Genomic DNA, 14,879 nt, shown 5'->3' with positions numbered 1-14,879 from the left:
AATTTACCCCCCAGTACTGCAAGTAGTCCCTGAACTTCGTACGTATAATTTATTTTATTTTATTAATATTATTATTATTGTAGTGCTTACATATTGATATTATTAATAATTGTTTTGTTTAAACTTCCGTGCATATTGTCCTGAAGGGGTCTAATTTTGGAGAGTGGTCCTGAAAGGTGAAGGGACCGAAGGCGTCCCTTCATGGCATGGTTTGGGCAACACATCTGATTGCCAAAAGGCTAAAAATACTTTTTTTTTCTTTTTCAGAATGCGTAGTACGATGAGTGAAATTCGCGATTTGGAAGGTGCATCGGAGATGTAGTGGGTGTATTATGGGAGTCCTGTAGGTGCATCTACATACCATCCCATCATTCATAAACCATCCTATCCTTCTTCCCCGCTGTACATGCAGAGCGGGGTAGAACGATAGGCTGGTTTACCTCTTATGTCACCTTCCACAGTAGCTATGGCATTCACGCGTCGCTCCTTCACCAAGTACCCCCTACTGCTAGCTGGCTCTAGACTGAACTACGTCTCGCATTATCGGTATCTAGGCATCATCATTGATAGGGGACTGACATGGTCGCGGCAGATCAACTCCCTTTCTGCTAGCGCCCGCATCTACTGTAATGTGCTCCGGCACCTCTGTGGATCGACATGGGGCCCCTCCTGTGCTGACCTCCATCGTGTGCACTGCTCCCTGTTGCTTGGCGTTATGCGCTATAGCCTGCCTGTCCTTTATGGGCTCTCCAACACTCACGAGCGGGAGCTGCTCAATATTCAAGCCAGAAGTATCCGTCTCTGTTTGGGAGTGCCAAAGACAACGGAAACCTTCTCTGTTTTGGCGGAGGCACGCGAGCCATCGGTGCTTATTATTCGCGATAGTGTCGCCTTACACGCGTACACACGTTATCTTGCCCGCCATCCAGCCCATTACCTCTGTGACATTGCGCAACGTTATCCCGCATCTGCATTCGGTCAAGCTATTTGCCGTTTACGAAGCAACATCCCCTCAACTTCCGCCCGGACCTCCTTTGCGCCACCCATGTGGACACTTCACTACCCCACTGTACAAACATTAATTCCGGGCCTTAGGAAAAAGAAGATTGTGCCAACAGTTGTGGCCTGCCAACTGACCTTGTTCCACATCTACAGTCACCACCGGCATCGAACCCAAATATACACCGATGCTTCAGTCTCTCTAGTTGGGTCGTCTGCTGCCTTCTGCATCCCAGAGGATCGAGCTGAGCACGGCTTCAAGCTCCCTCTTATGTCATCTGCTGAGGCCGAGGCATTCGCACTACTGGCCGCTTTGAGACATGTCTCCTCGTGTGCTCCCAGGGCCTGGTCGGTCCTCACCGACAGTAAAGTGGCTCTGGAGGCGCTGGCCTCTTAGCAGTCATCAGTGACACCTACACCACGATCATCGCCCAGCACTCTGAACTTGTATCACTGGGACACGAAGTGGTGTTCCAATGGATTCCGAGCCATGTCGGAATTTCAGGCAATGATCGTGCTGACGCTCTTGCTCGGCAAGCCCACGACGCTGAGCAACCAACTGTCTTTCCCCTTGCGCACTCTATGTGCCAGCTGAAAATCCGCCGCTTCACTGCCAACAGCACACAGCTCTTTCAGCAAGAAGCTATACGAACCAATGCCTTCCTTAAATCCATTGACCCTTTAATGACATATGCTGTGCCTGGCCGCATCCCGCGCATCGAGGAATCGCTGCTTCATCGGCTGCGGCTGAATGTGGCTCGAACTCCTCTCCTCCTATTTAAGATGAATCAGCACCCATCACCTCTTTGCCCAACGTGCAACGTAGAAGCCGATGTGCCACACATTCTCATTGCCTGCCAGCGGTACGAAGACCACCGATCGAGTCTCCGGCGCCGCCTTGCTCATCTAGGCTACCGAGAGCTCTCCCTCGCGGTGCTACTTGGCCCTACCCAGCACGCTGAAGTCACGTCTGCGCTGACACGATTCCTTCGGGAATCTAAACTCCTGGCCATTCTCTGATGCGTCCTATGCGCAATGATAGGTGAAGGAGCAGTTTATTCTGTATTCTTTGATAATTTTCTGTATCCCAGCTGTTTTCTTCTGATTGCTTGAAAGCATTAGGGAATAGCAAGCCCACCCCGTGGCTAACCTTTCCCTTCTCTTTTTCTTACTTTGTATTAAACATATCCCCCCCCTCACCTTCCTCCTGGAGCGGCCAACCGGCGTAGCGATGCCATCACTTCGCACCGCGATGAAACTGTAGCTATAAATGGTCTACAGGCCAAATGTCTACAGGAGAAAGAACAGCAAGAAGGTGTAGGAAACGGGTCAACGGATAAACATGGAAAGTAATTGCAATCTAGGGGGGAAGAAGCTGCAGTTGATCCCGAATTTACTCCCCACCCCCCACCCCCTGCCGCTTAGAATATAGAAGCATTCATCTCAGTGGGTGATGATCGCAGAATCCCAACAAAAAGGGGTCCGTTCTTTTGTTGTCCCCGTTGCTGAATGGGTTCCAAACATACTGGGTTGGATATCACTCATATTTCGTGGTAGAAGATTGCTTCTCGTTCCCCACTTGTGTTCTGGCACCTCTATTCTTGTGCCCCGACCAGCCACAGACTATTGCGTTGCAGGCAGACCGCATTCGATCATTGTTCCCGCCGTAATAGAACGGATCAAGCCCAGGTGGTGTGAGAAGAAAACGTTCGTGCGTGGGTGGGGTGCGAAGAAAATGTACAGGGGAAAAGCTTCGGCGTCGGTCTGTTCAATCCGTCTTTCTTTTTTCTTTCTTTCTTTCTTTTTCATTCTGCCGCCACGTGGTGGCGAGTGATCGTTTACTATTTCCGTAATACTTTTGAGTATTTGTACTATGTATTATAAAGTTGGCATAATTCTAACCCTTTGTATGCGTTTGTTCAATTGCATTTATTATTTGACCAGCGTCCGCTCGTTAGTGGTAACCAAGGTCGTCCTGAAGACTGGCAGGTGGTGGGTTCGAATCCTACAACCTGCGGTGCTGTAGGTTTTGCCTGGGTTTTACCCGGCAGACTTTCCATATACGATTGTCGACCCAGTTCCCCCTGAAGTCGGCCCAAAACGCGTGTTATATCCACCCTGTCCCCACTCCTTCCTGCTGCCCTCTCTCCATCTGTTCACGTCTGCGCGACAATCGCTTAAAAAAACATGTATTATGTATCATTCTGCGCAATGGTTGGCTTTTAACGCGTTATGTGGTGAAGTTCTGTTTTAAGAGGTACAACGTCACCACCACCAGCACCGCCATCACTGCCTGTGAGCAACACCTCCACCTCCATTCTCCACCTCCATCAACGACAGCAACACCTGCACCGAATAACGAAGACACGTGAACCAAACGACCTCATCACAAGTCCCTTCCTGTCCTGGTCATTTGCCCCCGTCTTCCTCCTCACTCTCAAAGACGCTGGTGGAGAAGGAGAACAGTAGCAGCGCCTGATATGAGAGTGCACGCTTTAAGGAAACAGTCATCTGATGCGAGGAACATCAAGGATGTGCTAAGCCATTCCAGTATAGGGTCAGGAAGGAAATGAGGGGGGCCTTCCCTGTATAAGTGGATCAGCGGATTATTCGCCTTTGACTTGGGCACAAAGGAAGCCCCTTCCGCCACTCTGTATTGTAGCGATTCAACGTTGCAAACGACTTGATGTCTTTCCGGAGCTTCGCCGGTGCTTCGTAGCTCATCAATGGGCGTCTGTGTAGTGCGAGGTAATAAGAGATGGCTTTGGGGCTGTGTAGAAACAAAAACGAAACGAACGTTATCGTGCTTCTTGTGCCGTCAGCTTGCGTTGGAGGCTCAAACAACACGCTGGCCATATACATTGTTCTCAGGTACCTACTCACTGAATTGGATTCCATCAGAAGTGCGTGGTGTTGTGGAAGATGCTGTTTGAACTAGCATCGTTCGCAGCAATGATCCTCTTGATACATGATCTACTATCGGGGTGTTTAGTACTTGACGGCGTGTCGTGGGACATGGCACGTGACATATCCCAGAGAGGGCGATGATCGACTGTGTTTCTTCGACTTCTTTTTTTTATTGCTGATTCTTGCATGAGGGGCTGATTCTAACGTTGCGCGATGCAACCTTTTTAACTTATAATCACTCTTTTTTTTACCTTCCGTGTTAGCACCGCGAAGCAACTGTGGCTATGAGCGGCGTACAGATGTGGACAGATGGAGAGAGGACAGCAGGAAGGAGTGGGGGGACAAGGGGATTAGTATGCGTCCTGGGCCGACTTCAGGGGGAACTGTGCCGACATTCGCCTGAAAAGTCTTCGGAAAACACAGGGAAAACCTCAGAGAGCACAGCCGGTGAGAGGATTCGAACCCGTGTCACCTCCCAGTCTCGGAGTGGAAAGCGATCATCCTAACCACTGTGCCACGGGAGCTGGTTTATTATCATTCTTGTACTTGGCTAAGGGAATAGTGTGCCTTTTCACAGCTTTTGTTTTTCTTCTTCATTCTCAACCTTCTTCAGTGTTGACATCATTTCAACAGATAAATTTGATAGACTCCTCCTCATTTAGGTGTTGCGGTTGCTGTTTGTGTTTGATGGATAATGAAATACCGTGTTAGCGCAAACCGTTAATGGGTGACTTGTTCGGAGCTGACTAAGATATCAATGATGTTCAGGAGAAGCCTCGTCACGGGATTGCTCTGCATCCATTCCATTTTCCACATCACCACCAGCAATGGGATGGGGTATCGCCCCTGGCGGTGAAGCTCCCCAGTCATCATCATCAATTAAAGTTGTTGCTGTTGTTGCTCACAATTATGATTCCGTTTCTTGTGATTCAGAAGTGATGGCTCTCTCCACTCTCCTTTTGTTTCAAGGTTTGTACAAACGATACAAGAAAACGCAGTCATAACGGAAGCATGCGTCGTGGATCATAAAACCAAGCAGGAATGCCGAGTTGTACGACGTTTTGTGACAACCTATACTTTCGCTTTTCCACCAAGAAATCAACTTTCGCGCTCAACAGTCGCGCGCTGGCGGACAATGCACGGTGTCATTCCTTCTTGAAGGTTCACCAAATAACCCGTTTATTTCTTCTTTTTTCGTTCTTTTTGTTTTTCTTTCCTTCCTTTTTTTTTTTTTTTTTTTTTTGATTCCCCCGGTTTTCTTTTTTTCTTTCCTTCCTTTGTTTCGATTCCCCCTTTTTAGCAAGCCGGCTCTTTGCCTGGCTAACCTTTCCTTTCTTTTTTTTTTCTTAATAAACATACCCCCCCCCCCCCGAGCAGAATAAGCCGGCGTGCAGCATGGCTGATCTTTCCCCTTTCATCTTCCTTTTCCTTTCTTTCTGTAAATAAATCCTCCCCCTCCCCCCCGTGCAGACTTCAATCTCGCTCTTTCCGTAAACATCACAGACGTTCGCCTCGCAAGCAACACAAACCCCCCGTTCGTGATTTACGTCTGCAACAGAGAAAATACTTCCCAGGACCACATAACCCATCCATTCATGCATTCATTCACCTCAGAGAGCGTTTTCTTCCCAACTTAACGCCGAGTGCTGAATCAAACGGCCCCAGCTTCTTCAGAAGGGAAATATTTGGAAAGATGGAACCGTATAACGTGACAGAAATTACTCCTCCATGTCGACGGAGGCCTATACGCAACGTATTTCTCTTTCGTACCCCATACCAGACAGAGGCTTTCTTCGGGTTTGATATGACTGCGGAAAACTGAAAGCCCCTTACGCAAGTAAGATCTTAACGAAGCCCGGTATGTTCGTATTTGTGTGTTCTTCTACCTAATGCGGCGCACTAATCCGGATGTAAATCTGAACGACAGTGTTGTTTGCGCAAGATGTCGGAAACGCTTCGACACGGAAGATTTTAATTACTTTCAGACATCACGTTGCCTTTGGAGGACGTCAGGGGAGTTCGTTGGCGTCATCTGTTCCGGCCTAGCCAACCGGATAGAAGATGAGATACGAGCCCCGCATTTATTTGTCGTCGTTGACGGCGAATGTTTGTCTTAAAGATCGGGAAACTGTCTCGTGTCACACGGAAGAGCGCGCTTCGACATCGTGTGCGGAGATTATGCGCAAACACAAAAGGAGGGCGAAGCCGTCCAAACCGGAGATTATCCGGGGCGAAAGGAATCCAGATTGATCTTACATAATAATAATCGGCGAGAGTAAGTAATCAAGACCAATTAAAGATGATTACTAAAGAAAGACATATATAGTATTCGAGGGTCGCTAGCATAGCAAAGCATGCACTGCGCGAAGCGTGCTAGCTTCTAATATGCGTAAAGAAACACGGTCAGTATAACAAGAGAGAATCAACAGGTGCCGCTTGCGTCGATTTCCGTCGTATGAATGAGTGTATGCGTGAGCAAAAAAAAAAAAAAAAGAAAGTATAAGATTGAAAGGAGGGTGAGTGAGAGTGAGTGGCTGGTTTGTCGTCCCTTCAGATGACGCACCCCGAAAGTCGCTGGAGAGGCGTGTTAGCTTAGCTCAATTGGTAGAGCCGTGGACCGGTAATCCAGAAGATGTGGGTTCGATCCCTACAGCTGGCTAACCTTTTCAGTGACTTTCATCTTTCTTCGTTCTTTCACGGTCAGTATAGTTTCAAAGCGGACAAAATCATCGCCTTGCTTAGTTTAAATGGGACCATGGTTCTAACCTGTAATTACTGCCTACACATCTACATACATTCTCGCAGCGGTACAGTATCGCCATATAGGTCTTCTCCTGTTGACGTGTGATCTCACTGCATACTGACACGCGCGCGCGTGACGCAGGAAGAAAAACATCGCCCAGGCGCTAGTGTGCAGTATCCAATAACGCATGCCTTGCACGTCTCTGTGAATACACAAAGCGTGAATTGTGTGTACGTCTGCAATGAATAATACGCGCCCAGGCATTCGGCACACCTTAATTGTAATGAAAGAGCAACAAAGGAGGCATTTGTCCTGTCTCGTTGTCTCTGTACATGCAGCACGCGTGAATTCTATCCTATGTGCCGTATAATTGCCCGCGGTTTTAAACATGCTTCTACTGCTGAGTGTGGAACGAAAGTATTGCGCGCGTCGTGTTCCTTTTGTCTTTTTTTATGGCTCCAAACCGTCAGTACAGCACAAGTTGCACAACAACAAAAGTAAATAGCAGGATACGCAGTAACATTGACGTGCACCATAATGCGCTAAAGGGACCAATGACCTTTCTGGACAATGTCAGACTTCACTCTTAGAAGAAATGGTAGAGCAGTTACACCTTTTAGGAGGTAATAGTTGTCTCATATGTTGCGCCTAAAACGTTACAAAGTTACCTACGAATGATAGGGTTACCGCTGCTGATTCAGTGAGCGATGTGGGTCGTACGCCTTTTTGTAGCAATTGGGATCTATGAAATTGATTTTGCCACCCTTTTACACCCCTTTATCAGGCGCTATATTGACCTAGGTGGGAACTCTATAGAGGTTATCACCTTTTCACACCCTTTTTTCTTAGAGTGTTCGAGTACCACCGTGAGTCTTATCATTGTTTCTTCACCAAATAACCACGAGCTGTGGAGTGGAGTACCGTCTGTAACTACCAAAGTCCATCACCACTAAAATAAGGTTTTGACGTGCATATCGGACAGGTGGTTCTATGAACGTCTGACACGGCTTATTGATCATGATCTCAACGGAGGGTCGTACAATACGTCGCAAAATGTATCTCTTCCCAACGATAGCGCAGAATACGACTTAGAATGTGTCTCACGGACACGACACTGCGAGGGCAACGAGAATTAGCCGAGGCAGGTTACAAAGATGGGCACGTAAGCCTCTAGAGCCCGGAAACAATGAAATAAACAACTCAGGAGGAGTCAGGAGCGTCCGGGTTCGGATCCTGCCGTCAGCTCCTTTTCCCCCCGAGTTGTTTGATTTCACTCTACGAAGGCATGAAAATTGTCCGAACGCACGGGGTTTACATGTTTAATGGGTATACACACCGACAATACAACAACAAAAAAGTTTGACGTTTCGAAACTCATTGGAGTTTCATCATCAGAATCCCTTTCCACAAGCTGCAGGTCCTTTTCTATGTATCAAAGGTGTTGATGATGATGATGATGATGATTGAAAGGTGAAAGGTGTTAGTTATGTTGTGGTACGTTATTGTGATGATGGAACTCGAAGGAGAAACGTCAAACTTTTTTTTTCTTACTGTTCTTTGCAGGTGTATATACCCATTAAAGGCTACGAAGGCAGTGAATTGAACTGAACCGAATTGAAAGCGAGACATAAAAAAAAATAGTGAAGCAGTTGTTAAGAACTAATGAATGCGTGGTTTTCTTTCTGTTAGAATCTGCCGCACGGTGTTCGAGCACGCACATAATCAATTTGGGACTGTGGGACCCTCTTGTGTCCATTTAAGACCGTGCTGTCCTCTTTCTTTCTTCGGGGTTTTCACTTTTCCTAAGTGTCCGCGCAATAAAACGAACGTGTTGCGAATACAGGATCACAGCGACGGTCTCAGTGATCTTTGCAGTTTGGTATAAGCCTGTTCATGACAGCTGATTATCTCGATTATCCCGATTATCTTCTCGTTGTCGCTGCTTGCTATACCGCGATGAGCGCGAAATGAAATTAGAGGGTGAGACTCTGTGTAACAACAAAAATTACGGCGAGTGACTTTCGAGATGGGATGAGGGGATATAATTCATTTATCGTTTCTCATTATCCGAGAAAATGCTTCCCATTTGCTTTTATTAACTTACGTGGCTGTGGACAAATTGACCGCACAGCGAAAAAGAAGGGTACCGAATATTAATTGTTTTCCTGGCAAATTTTGCTAATGTCACAGCCAACCATGACGGCATATTGAAGTACAAGTCGCTTATAATATATATATATATATATATTATCTGTCGGAGCCGACCCAAGCTCGTGTACGTCACTTCCCTACGCCAGGCTGACGAGCTCCAAGCAGAGCGAAGCAGCTGTTCCCGGCTGGGAGTGCACGATCAAATTGTAAACATATGCTCAACGTGCAGCCATAGAGCATTAGCTATTTCTCCTTTGTATATCTATATATATCTATATATATATAATCTTTTCTTGAGGCCATAGATGAATGGGACGTTGTTGTACCACCTTACTAGCCGTGTGCTTTTACAGAATACGTTGTGGAGTAGCTTGTCTCACGTTATGTGGGCACTATACATATCTATATCTTTCTACTTTGCCATTATCGTCATCATCACCCATGCACTCATCGATGGGGGAGACCTGTAAACGTAATCGAAGTGGAGTTCTTTGTGCCCGGATCTTGCGTGGCTTACGCATTGCATCGAGCGCACGTCTTTGGCTGTATTACTCGTGCTGATTCACTGGGACGTCACAGAGTGCTTCTCCGGATGTCACATTTGTAAACTATGGAGCCTCGGGAAAACATTCGCTTTAAAAGAGAGCCGCTCACTTTCACGCTGATGTAGACCTGAGGAGAAGGTAACCTGTTTCAACGTTCAGACTTCAGGTTTGTCGTCCTCCATCTTTTCTTTTCTCTAATATATGCTGATTTATATTGTCATTGTGTATAGTTGCAAAGCAATATAATTTCGTAATGGTTGAAGCAATACTATATAGAGATGTAATCTCACTGTCAGTTATTTAAAATTCAGAACGGACCCGTCCGTGAAAAAGAATACGGAACATTGGACCTTTTCGTCCGACTCTGTCACGCCTTAGTTGTCTAGGTGAGGGCCTTGTTGAACGTATCGTCGATGCAATGAAGCCCCAGTTTTCATAATTCAACATGAAACTCGCGTCTGAATTTCTGACAGGAAATTAAATTGGCGCAAAAGCCTGCTGATATTTCTAACAAGGACTGTTCTTCCACGGAATTAAGTATTTCGTGTATACAAAATACTTTTATACCCCACTATATACACATCGATACTATTTTGTCATTGCACTGTATTGTGGATACAGATACCAGGAAGCTGCACTATCAAGTTGAAAAATGAACGGAAAGATTGCACTCCTTTTGCTCTTCTACTGCGGTGCAGGTAATTGCTAATTTGATTATTTCTAATAATGGACTAGTTTGGTGCATATAACGAACACGTAAAGGGATGACCTGAATAGCTTTTGGGTGTTGAGCATTCTGAGCTTTATTTATTTGTATTCTAGCCCACTTATCTATCTGAACAGCTTGCCGTTGTTGGTCTCGGAATTGTAGACTACCACTACCACTACCGTGGTAGTGGTAGACAGATCTCCACGCAGGCGCCCCGTAGCCCCGTAAGGCTCGTTCGCAAAATATATCAATGCGGCGTCTTTTCCTGACACTTTTTTCGCCCTGAGTACCCTGCAACATGGTATAGCTGACCCCAAACCGTTCTTGCGCCAAGCCCGTACCCTCGACTAGTCTTTGACTTACGTTGACTCCAGTCCCCTATACCCCTGCAGCTCTAATGTTACTTTCTCATCGATCGAGAGACGACACAGTCCCACTCGGTTCAAATTTTGCACACCGTTAGCCTGACAGACTTGTGTAGAATGAACCTTCTTAAAGCGCCAATTTCGAAGAAATATAATTGACAGAATTGGTCTGCCTTTGACTTCACAACTCGTTGTTTCAAGCCTGTGGCTCTCTGGATACCGCTCCAACCGGTTCCAGTACGGATACAACAGCGGCCAGTATACCCGAAGCTGCCACTCCAAAGCCCACACCAACTGCCACTCCAAAGCCCACACCAACTGCCACTACGAAGCCCACACCAACTGCCACTACGAAGCCCGCAGAAACTGCCACTACGAAGCCCGCAGAAACTGCCACTATGAAGCCCGCAGAAACTGCCACTATGAAGCCCGCAGAAACTGCCACTATGAAGCCCGCAGAAACTGCCACTATGAAGCCCGCACCAACTGCCACTATGAAGCCCGCACCAACTGCCACTACGAAGCCCGCACCAACTGCCACTACGAAGCCCGCACCAACTGCCACTATGAAGCCAGCACCAACTGCCACTATGAAGCCAGCACCAACTGCCACTATGAAGCCAGCACCAACTGCCACTATGAAGCCAGCACCAACTGCCACTATGAAGCCAGCACCAACTGCCACTATGAAGCCAGCACCAACTGCCACTACGAAGCCCGCACCAGCTGCCACTACAAAGCCCGCAGCGACTCATACTACAACGTCTGCAGAAACTTCAACAACAAAGCCTGCAGTAACTTCCACTGTTGCGCCTGGAGCGGCTTCCATTGCTGGGGGTGCTCAAAGGATTGCAAACGCTGCAAGCCCAATGAGTCAGAACGGAACACCGCCTGCGAACAGTGGAGCGCTCATCGGCATGGTGGTGCTCCTCTCTATTGTACCCGTTCTGCGGAACTGTATCGCTTGAACTTTTACGTGTAACAGATAAGCTTTTCTTACCGCATTCCTTAGCTAGTGCACTCTCAGTGGGAGAAATCTCTGATGAGGACATGATGCGTTGCCAAATGCACACTATAGATACCGACAAATGCAGTGTCACAGAGTCCCGACTGTTGTACGTCCATTTTATTATTTATCTGCAAAGCATTCTCGCTCACCAACTGCTTTAGGCAGTGCCGAACAACAACAATAAATGATGGAGAAGTGATGATGACATAGGATGTTTCCCCAAGGACACGATGAAGTAATGGCACTGTGACGACAAACTGTCTGGCTATTATATTTCAAGCAGTTTCAAAGTTTCGTAGGTTAATATACTGGGCCTGCTGTATTGGTACAAATAAATGGGTCTATGGAAAGGGTGCTTAAGGGAAACATTTCAGTGCACCATTTTGCTAGCATGTGCTGCTGGTGCGAAGCCCTATGGTCCATACGCTTCCATAGAGATGTCGAGTAATTATGAAACTTGTTTAAAAATGCATGTCAATAAATTTGTGTGTACATACCTTACACGTTCTTGGGACACGTTCTACATGAGGCACGTTCTTTTATGTATTATTCTTGTTGTTCCGGTGCACGACCATCTCGAACAGAGATGGTCGTGTTCGGGTGACGAGAACGTGCTATGTGGTATGTCGGTTTTTGTTTCGCGGCTGCACTGCTACGGATACTGCGGATACTGTTTTGCGTTTCCTTCTGTCTCTTTTTTCGACGCCAATCTTTAGGTTGTCGAAATTTACCAGCCCTCCTACTTTGCAATACCTCACCATTCAGACCCTGCTACGCCACTTGATATGCCATGCCCCTTTCCACATTGCTTCGACCATAAGACAGTTCTGCGAAGATGAGTACTCTTGCAAGTCTGTTGGCTTCCGGTATGTAGAGCAGTGTTGACAGCACGGTGTTGCAGACTTTTACTTGCATTTCGAGCAATGTAACAGCTACAGTGAAACAAGAATGGGCAATTGTCTTGCTTTGGAATAACGGTAAGTATTTAAAGAGATTGAAACATTCAAATAATTTGTTTTACTAAAAAAAGCAAAGCAAAGTAAACCATTTTAGTTGTTTCAATTTCTTTAAATAGTTATCCTATTCACTTACGAGTGCCAGACTTTTCCGATTTTTGTCTGTTCGGAATAACGATCATATTATAAATGTATCGTCATTAAGGCGTTTGGATAAGGTTTTGTACTGCCCGCCAAAAAAGTGTGTGCGTAATTCAAAGTCATCTCTCTGCGACTGAGCTATCAGTGGCGTTATTCATCGAACAGCGGGTTATTGTTATTTACAATAAGCTTACATTAGTACGGACAAGCCAAAGTGGCCACAGGTTTTGCATAATCAATTTCAGTGTAGCATTATTTATCCTCCCCCAAAACTAACTTGAACATCGGAGGCATAGAACTTCACGATCCCCGCATGTTTAGATCTCATGTCTATGCTGAGAAGTTTCCTCTGACGTGTTTTGACGTTTCTTCTGTACACCTACCTGTGTAACGGGGGCAGTAATGTTCGGTAGACGCGCGGTCTACCTCATGTATCAGCTCATGAGCAACTGCCATGACCGATCACTAAGCAGGCTCAGTGTGCTGGTTACATTTTGACGGTGCGCACAATTTTTTACTATCGTCTGGAGAAAGCGACAGATGGCAAATAGAAAACAGCCGCTAGAGGGAGACATACGAAACTTAATAATTATCCGAGAACAGATATCTCCAGGGCAGTTTCCTCCTTGAACTTTAAACATAGATAAACCGTCCCACATGCCCCTGTAGCTAAAACGGAATTGAGTCTGAGTTCAGACTAAAATATGGACACGACCAAACGGCACTCAGCTCAAGATACCTACCGGGATCAATACGAACAATAGGGTACTTTGCATGTTTTCAATGCGTTGTCTTGAACGTTATGGTAAGCAGGTTCCACACAATACAAACGAGCTCAGTACTCGATTGGACAATGGCATGCATTGAGCCGACAAGACTGCCTGCACCATTAAAGTGTGTTAGCGCAGCGCTAGAAGACCAAGCAATAGTCATCTGTTCCTGTCAGCTGCTGCGAACCGAATGTCCGTGGGCAGTCTCGTGCGCCCTGACAGTCGGCTGTTTTTTTATTGACAAAACAAAAGTGACGCACGCGATGATGATGCTGACTTTAGTATCCCTCCGGTGCCTAACTGCCACGCTTGCCACGAAGCAATAGCAACAAGTGGCTGCTTGCCACGAAGTAATGGTATAATATGATCTGAAACCGTATAGGTCTGTAACTTTCCGAGCAGCTTCAATGATTCACCGGTGCTCGTACTAGCTCAAATAACTGCGTTTGTCGAAAGGGTAAGGAAATCATTTTAGCGCACCATTTTGGTTTGCATGTGTCCCATTATCATCCGGAGACGGTGACAGAGAAAGGGAAAACAGCCGTTAGAGGGGATACATGCAAAACTTAATAATTATCCGAGAACAAATATCTTCGGGGCAGCTTCCTCCTTGAACTTTAAACGTAAATAAACCGTCTCGCGTGTGCCTGCAGCTAAAATGGTTCAAACAAAAGTGTGAGCACGGGCAAACGGCACTGAGCTCATGATACCTACCGTGTCCGTGGCCAGTACGAACACGAGTGTTGAACGTGAACATATTCGACACAAGTGTGTCTGGTTGGGTAGGGTAAAAACAATAGTGAATAAAATCTCTGCCAAGGTACAGGAATGAGACACCCGACCTTTCGGAGCCAGCTCGGCTCCTTCCGTAGGCGGCCGTTGCCAGCAGCGTCCTTGTCGCGGTTCAAAGTACGTGGTTCGAGTAAGGTTTCCAGGGGTGGGATGTATTTGTCAGAGTTCTGTACGAACATTCCCGGGCTCGTTGGGCTGCCCAGGGGGAGCCCTCGCACCTGTCGGGGCAAGGATAAGTTATTCCCACCTCTTATTTCAGTTATTTCATCAGGCGCTGGACACGTTCACTGAGGTAGGTCGAACACAAGACAGAATTCACCTAATGACGTGTGAAATCACCAACATCGTCACATACGCTTGTAGAATATGCTGGAAAACTTTCCCTCCGCCCACGACCGGGGAACAAAGGCGGTGCCAATGTCAGAGAGTTGAGACGGCCGGCGGCAGAAAGTTGACGCGCGCCTGTTGTCTCGTCCTGCCCTTCAACGTTATCTTCACCGAGCCGGCCGCTTTTCATCCCCCGCGTGACACTCCGAATACAACGCGTTTTACAATACCGTGCTCGTTCGCATCAAAGCACCATGCACTCAAAGGAAGCCTGCATTTCGCGTTTTAAAAGTAACGAATAATCTTCAACGCAAATCGATATCCATAGCGACAAAAACGTCCATGTAAGTGAACACCAACTGTTTCCACTTGATGGCGCTGCGCATTACGTGTGACTCCATTTTAAGCGATGTCTGAGCGGAGAGTGCTTTGAGATGGAAAGGATAAGGTCAGCGGTATGCGAGT

The 14,879-nt window shown here is 46.8% G+C and overlaps 2 protein-coding genes across 3 annotated transcripts in view; both read left to right on the top strand.

The window, feature by feature from the left end:
- The window catches only part of LOC135366914 (rap guanine nucleotide exchange factor 4-like), a 334,286-nt gene that overhangs the window by 173,094 nt on the left and 146,313 nt on the right, over positions 1-14,879 (top strand). The gene's annotated exons all lie outside the window — the stretch shown is intronic.
- Positions 9,403-11,929, top strand: LOC135366135 (proteoglycan 4-like). Its single transcript, XM_064598788.1, has 3 exons — positions 9,403-9,511; positions 9,967-10,043; positions 10,621-11,929. Exons 2-3 carry the CDS (start codon positions 9,998-10,000, stop codon positions 11,385-11,387), a joined length of 813 nt encoding a protein of 270 aa, XP_064454858.1. The 5' UTR covers positions 9,403-9,511; positions 9,967-9,997; the 3' UTR covers positions 11,388-11,929.

The sequence above is a fragment of the Ornithodoros turicata genome, chromosome 8, assembly GCF_037126465.1.
Source record: "Ornithodoros turicata isolate Travis chromosome 8, ASM3712646v1, whole genome shotgun sequence".
In the NCBI taxonomy this organism is placed as follows: domain Eukaryota; kingdom Metazoa; phylum Arthropoda; class Arachnida; order Ixodida; family Argasidae; genus Ornithodoros; species Ornithodoros turicata.
Note: the sequence above shows the minus strand (reverse complement) of the source record. Positions and strands in the feature narration are given on the sequence as shown.

Bases quoted from the DNA above. Each gene is read 5' to 3' on its own strand.
- LOC135366135 (XM_064598788.1), top strand. From the start codon at position 9,998: ATGAACGGAAAGATTGCACTCCTTTTGCTCTTCTACTGCGGTGCAG. The intron at 10,044-10,620 runs GTAATTGCTAAT...CGTTGTTTCAAG, and splicing joins GCTCTTCTACTGCGGTGCAG to CCTGTGGCTCTCTGGATACC.